This window comes from Gekko japonicus, unplaced genomic scaffold, assembly GCF_001447785.1.
Source record: "Gekko japonicus isolate JY-2015 unplaced genomic scaffold, Gekko_japonicus_V1.1 scaffold1036, whole genome shotgun sequence".
Taxonomy (NCBI): Eukaryota; Metazoa; Chordata; class Lepidosauria; order Squamata; family Gekkonidae; genus Gekko; species Gekko japonicus.
Genome location: NW_015170920.1, coordinates 368,553 through 376,129, shown reverse-complemented (window position 1 = coordinate 376,129; position 7,577 = coordinate 368,553). Strand labels below are relative to the sequence as shown.

Here is a 7,577-nt window from a genome sequence, read left to right as displayed (position 1 = left end):
TCTTTCTTGTCCTGCTGGTCCACCCTTTCTTTCTCTTCTTCAACTGACTTCCTTCAGTTTCAAAATGGAATAGGTGATGATGATGATGACGACGACGACGACAACGACGATGAAGAAGAAGAAGAAGTGTTAAGTTGCCTAGGCAATCCAAAATGGCTGCTAAGATCTCAGTAAGTAGCCTTGCAAGATCTCAGCATTTTTAACTAATTTGTTTTATTTTATCCATTTTAAAAATGTTAATGAAATCCTATGAGTCCCTCTGCTTTGCAGGAACATTTACCATTGCCCTGGGTGGCACCATATGGCAAATTTTTATCTGCACAGTGTGGCCTACCATAAGAACTATATAGATGAAATTTCATCAGTTAATAAATGGGCAGATCCATTATTTATTTATTCATTCATTCATATTTATATTCTGCCCTACCCATGAATGGACTCATCACGGATCACAATTCGCACTTACGCCTTACAACAAAATAGTAATAGCAATAATTAATTAAAACCATTAAAACAACATTTAAAATAATATAGATCAATTTTGTATGATCCCCAATACTGACCGCTGAAATTCAAGGCTGTATAGTCCAGGCTGCATAGGATCCATCCAATATAATTATTGTTATAGATAGTTTACTGTATCTGTCTATTAGTGCATATTGATGGAATTAGTAAATAAATTACATGGCATTATACACTCAATATCCTATTAAGATAGATGGGACAGAATCTAAGTACATTATTTGAAATGAAATTCCACTGATTTTTAAGTTAAATATTTATTATCAAGACTTAGAATGTTTTAACCTATGTATTCCTGTTTTGTATATTTGCTGTACAAATTTATGTGTGCATTCTACTTACTCCAAGGTAAGCATTTATCAGATTCTAGTTGAAACTGCAGAATGCTTTAGAAATGTAAAATCAAATATACACAAATACTGATTTAATTTCTTTAAAGGTTTACTAAAATATTGAAAAGTATCAAAATGGATAAGAAGACAGCCATTAATTACCAGCAAGGGATTGGTCCAGAAAATATTAAAATGGACCAAATATAACCTGTTAAATTCTAATGTGATGATATAAGAGACTAACAGATCTTTCCCAGTTTTTCATTCATCTGATTTGAGTGGTTATTGATGAAATAATAAATTCTGAAGATAATTTTTTAATTATGTGACATCATCTTACATTTATAGCATGCAAAATTCCCCAGCTGTTTTATCACCATAGTTGCTTATGCTGCCCACTGTGGCTGGACATTGTATCCTCAAACCAATCTGTTGCTGACAGCACACCAGCAAGATGCAGAGAAATATTATGTTCAATTTATTTCAAGATCTCATCTTTTATATTTTAAGGCTACTGCTTTTCATTGAGCACATATTAATAAGACTGCATGCTTCAGAGCTTTAAAGGACTCCTGCAAAGTCCATAAACTTGAAATCTTATTTCCTTAAACCAAGCAATTTCTCTATCTACTCTGCTGGTTTGCTGAAAAGTACTCAGAATGTGGAGTGATTCAGCAAGAGTGATTCAGCAAGAGTGATTCAGCAAGAGTACTTTATTAGTTCAGGAACAAGACAAAGAAACCAGCTCGCAGGCCGGTTTATATGCGTTCAGAAAACCCGCCACCAAGCACACCTAAACACACCCCCTACTCCCGATAGGCTATTTACAGTAACCGGGCGACCATTGGTCTCCCGGCTGGGAAGCTGGCCCTTTGATTGGGCCGGCTAGGATCCTATGGATCCTTTGTCTTTCGACTGAAGCTACTGAGGAATATTGCCTGGTCAGCCCGGACAAGTCCGGGCATGTCAGGCTGAATGCACTACACGTGGTAATGGCGACAGTACATTACACCCCTCCCCCCATAGTCCAAACTACCCACATACAAAGTCCTGTAGATACGCGGGGGCCTTCCTGGGCCTTGTAGAGCGGCGGAGGTCCGGGGCGCTGTTCGGGGCTGCTCCTTGTGGCCGTGGCGGGGCGGTTTGCTGTGGCGTTTCCGACGGCGGTGTTTCCTGCGGGGGCAACGCCGGGGGCTCCAGAGTGACCGGGGCCGAGGCCGGGTTCTGCGGTTCGGTTGCGTGGCCTGAAGTTTCGTTGTGCTCCTGGGGCTCCAGGTCCTCGGGGTCGTTCGGAAGGACCCGGCGCCGCAGTTGGTCGATGTGGCGGTGTAGCAGTTGTCCGTCCTCACAGGAGACCTCATAGGAGCGCGGGCCTCGCACCCGGACCACTCTCGCAGGGATCCAGGGTGGCCCCTGGGCGTAGTTCTTAGCGTAGACTGGGTCTTCCGGGAAGAACCCTCGGGCGGCTGCGTGTGATTCCGATGTCGGTTCCATCTCGGGGGCCCTGTCTGGGTGTAGACGGTCCAGCCGGGAGGTTAGGCGACGACCCATCAGGAGCTCCGCCGGGCTGCAGCCGGTCTCGGTGTGCGGGGTCGTGCGTTGGCCGAACAGGAACACCGCCAGCTTGTAGTCCCAGTCCTTACTGTCGAACTTGCGCAGTGTTTCCTTGGTGGTGCGCACCATGCGCTCCGCCTGGCCGTTGGTTGCCGGGTGGAAGGGCGCTGACCGGACGTGTCGGATTCCACAGTACCTCGTGAAGTCCTGGAACTCGCTGGAGGTAAATGCTGTGCCGTTGTCGGTCACCAGGGTGTCTGGAAGGCCGTGGGAGCTAAAAATGTGGCGCATGGCTCTGATGGCGGCCTTCGAGGAGGTAGACGGTACCGGCACCACCTCCAGCCACTTACTGTAAGCGTCCACTAGAATGAAAAAGATTTGTCCCTGGAACGGCCCCGCAAAGTCCAAGTGTAGCCGGGACCAAGGTTTGTGGGAAGACTCCCAAGCTCGATCGGGCGCTCGGGGCGGTGCGGGCCGGAACGCCTGGCAGGGTTGGCACAGTTTCACCAGTCTCTCAATGTCCTGATCGAGGCCGGGCCACCACACATAACTCCGAGCCAGCGCTTTCATCCGCACCACTCCTGGGTGAGCCTCGTGCAATGCTGCAAGTACTCGGTCTCGGAGTGGGGAAGGGATTACCACCCGACCTCCCCACAGCACACAACCCTTGTGAGCAGACAGTTCGTCTTTGCGCGAGGCATAGGCCGCAAAGTCGGGTCCCGCCGAGGCCAACGGCCACCCCCTTCTCACCCAGTCCAGGACGCGGCAGAGGATAGGGTCCTTTTCGGTGCGCCGGGCCACCTCTTTCACGTGAACCGGCTGGTCGGGCAGCGTTTCCAGCAGCGCGATGTGATGGGCTGGGGCCGGGTCAGGCTCCGTTTCCGGCAGAGGCAGGCGGCTCAAGGCGTCCGCGTGGCCCATTGCCTTCCCGGGCCGGTGCAGGAGCCTGTAGTTGTAGCCCGCCAGGAAGACGGACCACCGGATCACTCGGGGCGAAGTCATCTGGGGGGTCTGGCGGTCCGGGGCGAACAGACCCAGGAGAGGCTTGTGGTCCGTGGGGACCGTGAAGGGCCGGCCGTAGAGGTAGTGGTGAAATTTTTTCACCCCGGCCACTATAGCAAGAGCCTCCTTGTCAATCTGCGCGTAGTTGCGCTCCGCCGCAGACAAGGTACGGGAGTAATAGGCCACAGGTACCTCCCGACCGTCAGGCAGTTTGTGCCCCAGGACCGCCCCGACCCCATATGGAGAGGCGTCGCAAGCCAGCACCACCGGCAGGTCCTCGTTGAAGTGTGCGAGTACCGAATTTGAGACGAGGAGGTCTTTGACCGCCTGGAAAGGCGCCTGCTGAGCCGTCCCCCAGACCCACGGCGCGCCCTTGTCGAGGAGCCGATGGAGGGGTTCGGCTACTGCAGCTTTGAGGGGAAGAAAAGAGTGGTAAAAGTTCAGGAGGCCTAAGAAGGCCTGTAGCTCGGTCTTTGATGTGGGGGCTGGGGCGTTCGAGATCGCTCTGGTCTTCTCCGCCGTGGGGTGAATGCCCTGTGCGTCGACCGCGAACCCTAGAAACTCCACTTTGGGCACGCCGAGCAAGCATTTTTCGCGCTTCACCTTCAGCCCCGCCTGGTCGAAGCGTTGGAGAACGGTACGGAGTCGGGTGGCAAACGACGCGGCGTCGGGGGCGGTGATCAAGACGTCATCTAGAAAGGGCTGTACCCCGGGGATACCTTTGAGGAGAGAGTCCATGAAAGATTGAAAAATCCCCGGAGCCACCGAGACGCCGAACTGGAGCCGGTGGACCTTGAAAGCCCCTCTGTGCGTGGCGATCGTCTGGGCTTCCGCCGTGGCGGCGTCCACCGGCAGCTGCTGATAGGCCTGCGCCAAGTCCAGCTTTCCAAATATGCGAGCCCCCGCGAGCGCCGCCAGCACGTGGCTGACCACCGGAACGGGGTACGCGTGGTCCTGCAGTGCTTTGTTAATTGTGCACTTATAGTCCGCACAGATCCGGACGTCCCCGTTTGGTTTGATCGGTGTGACAATGGGGGTTTCCCAGCGTGCCGATGCCACCGGCTCCAACACCCCTTGCGCCACCAGCTTGTCGAGTTCCGCCTCGATTTTCGGCCTTACCGTTAAGGGCGGAAACCTGGCCTTGATCCGTATGGGCCGGACCGCCGGGTCCAGGTCCAGGGAGATGGGGGCCCCCGTGAACTTGCCTAAGGACCCATCGAAAACCCGGGGGAATTCGTTGCAAACGTCCGCGAAATCGGCTTGCTGCAGCTGGTGGATGCCCCCGATGGTCAGGCCCAGCGGCTTAAACCACGACATCCCCAGGAGACTGGAAAGCCGGCCCCCCACCACCAGAATGTCCAAACAACCCTTGAAGTCCTGGAACTCCACCAGGAACGTGCCCCAGCCCCGCACCACCACAGGATTCTTATTGAAATCCTGAAGCCTGATGTGTGGTTTGCGCAGAGGGGGTCCCCCGTTGGGACACACTGTCCGCAACGTCTCCTCCGAGATAATGGTAAACTCGGAGCCCGTGTCAAGTTCCATGCTACAGGGGGACCCCTCTATCCGGACCGTAACATGGACTTTGTTTCGGCTCTGACGGGGCAAGTCACCTACCTGGGGCTGGGGCTGGTGGCCGACGGCATTTGTGTCGATCGAATGGAGGTCCACAGTGTGGATGGGTTCCCACTGGTGGCTGGGTTTCCTGGGTGGCTGGCGGCGGCTGCGGCAGACCTTGGCGATGTGGCCCTGCTTGTTGCAGGACCTGCAGACCGCCTCGCGGAAACGGCAGCTCCGACGTTCATGCGCGTCCCCGCAGCTGGCACAGGAGGAAGCTGGCTCCGACGGCCTCGCTGGCGGTGCGCCCTTCGAACGGTGAGGTTGTGACGGCTTGCGGTGGAGTTGCGCCACTGCCTCCTCTTCGGAGTCTGCCGAATCCCCTCCGGCTTGGGTGCGGTGTACCCGATGGCCGCCGTGGCCCGGGTGCTCATTCTCGAAGGCAGCCGCATCCTTTAAAGCCGTGGCTAGCGTGAGGTCATCATCCCGAATGAGGCGCCTCCTCAGTTTGGCCTCTCGTAAACCCAACAAGAACTGATTCAGCAGGGTCTCGTCCAGGTTGCTGAAATCGCATTTCATGGCGGCCTTGCGAAGGTTGGCCAGGAAGTCCGCAGCTTTCTCTTCGGGGCCCTGGACCTTCACAAAAAAATCCATGCGGGCCGCAAATTTGGAGGGCTGTGGCGCTAGATGGGCCGTGAGAGCCGTGATGAGGGCCTCGAAGCTCACCTCCTCTACCTCCTTAGGTGAGATTAGGTTCTGCAGAAGGAGCAGGGTGTCCATCCCACACAGCCGGATGAGCTGGGATCTCTTCAATTCGGCGTCGGTGACCCGCATGCAGGCAAGGTAGTGCTTGAGGATCCTCACCCATGTGGTCCATCGTTCGGGGTGGGCCAAGTCAAACGGAGCGATGCCTTCGTGCGAGGTTCCTGCTGGAGCGGCGGTGGCGACCCCGGAGGATGCGTTGGGCCCGGAGGATGAGGACGTGGAAGCAGAGGAGGGAGCGGAGGTGGCGTTTTGCTCCGACATTTCCGCGGATGCTCGTGGACGCTCGGAGGACCGGGTGAGGCGGGCGCGCTGGTCGAGCGAGCTTAGCCTGAAGCGTGCTAGGCGTGGAGAGCGATGCTGCTGCTCGAGGGGTCAGCAGTGTGCAAGCGGAGCCGGGAGCGGAGCGATGAGCAGTTGCCGGAGAGCTGGGATGCGAAGTTGCGCGGTTCCCGGAGAGGTCTCGGCGTCAGGCTCGGTGCGGTACTCGTGTTGGCGTCCGGGTCTTGTTCATGGGGTCGTAGATCCCACCTTCGTCGCCAGTGAAAAGTACTCAGAACGTGGAGTGATTCAGCAAGAGTGATTCAGCAAGAGTACTTTATTAGTTCAGGAACAAGACAAAGAAACCAGCTCGCAGGCCGGTTTATATGCGTTCAGAAAACCCGCCACCAAGCACACCTAAACACACCCCCTACTCCCGATAGGCTATTTACAGTAACCGGGCGACCATTGGTCTCCCGGCTGGGAAGCTGGCCCTTTGATTGGGCCGGCTAGGATCCTATGGATCCTTTGTCTTTCGACTGAAGCTACTGAGGAATATTGCCTGGTCAGCCCGGACAAGTCCGGGCATGTCAGGCTGAATGCACTACACGTGGTAATGGCGACAGTACATTACATTTGCTTAAGACACATGTATGTTCTTCTTTTACCTTACACACAGACATACAATGATAGGTAAAACACAACAGGTAAAAATTCCATTTCACGTCACAATCTCCTCAAATGCAGTGCTTTATCAATGGGGTCACTTCCTATTGCATCTGTTAGGCACCCAGTGGTCAAGGCAAGTGATATGGCTCAAAACCTAAATTCTAAAGATACTTTACTCCACGCAAAAAGCTCTGACCAGATTGCTCAGGACTCTTTGAGAGTCTCCATCTGGGCCTTGATTTAGCTTTACCAGTATCACAGCACTGCATAAACTCTGACCCCTGGCTGATCTCCAAGAGGACTGGTCCCTGGTAAGTATGCCCTTCAAACAGAAATGTATGAAACAGACTTTAAGTAGAGCATTGTGCTTGACAGTGACTCAAGGTTTCATCTTCTAGGGTCCCGTTCACACGCGGCTATTTGGTCCGGGAGCGGGACAGTTCGGGGCCGGATCAAACCGGCGCGATCACACAACCACATCTGGGAAGCGTCTTGCTTCCGTGGCCGAACTGTCCCTTTCCCGGGATAAGCCGGCGCAAACTAAACCACCTATCTAGGTGGTTTAAAGGGAAGCGGCGCGGCAACGGGGCGTTTGATCGCCGCCGCTTCCCTGCGCCGGCTCAACCCCGGCCCGGATCCGAACTGCGCATGCCCGGACATCCGCAGTTCGGCCGGCCCCCGAGTAGGGCGTGTTTTCTCCCCGGCGTTTGATCGCGCCAGGGAGAAAAGGCGGCACGGCCGGGGGATCCGTGAGATCCCGCCGCGCCGTGTCAACATTGGCGCGGCTTTTAAAAGCCGCGCCTTTTCCCCTGCGTGTGGCAGGGGCCTAGCTAAGTCTTTTGAGGTCTGTCCTGCACTCTGCAGGCAGGTCTGGTCAGGTCTTCTCTGGAGTAGTGCTCTTAGGCCCAGATTATGCAA

At 54.5% G+C, this 7,577-nt stretch overlaps 1 protein-coding gene across 1 annotated transcript in view; it reads right to left on the bottom strand.

Annotated features, from left to right (window-relative positions):
• Positions 1-4,733, bottom strand: part of LOC107116772 (uncharacterized protein K02A2.6-like) — a gene marked incomplete at its 5' end in the record, with an annotated part of 7,796 nt that extends 3,063 nt beyond the window's left edge. The window contains 2 exons of the mRNA XM_015418769.1: positions 2,562-2,757; positions 2,797-4,733. Coding sequence (XP_015274255.1) covers positions 2,562-2,757; positions 2,797-4,733 — 2,133 coding nt within the window. The remainder of the gene's footprint in view (positions 1-2,561; positions 2,758-2,796) is intronic.
• Positions 4,734-7,577: the final 2,844 nt, after the last annotated feature.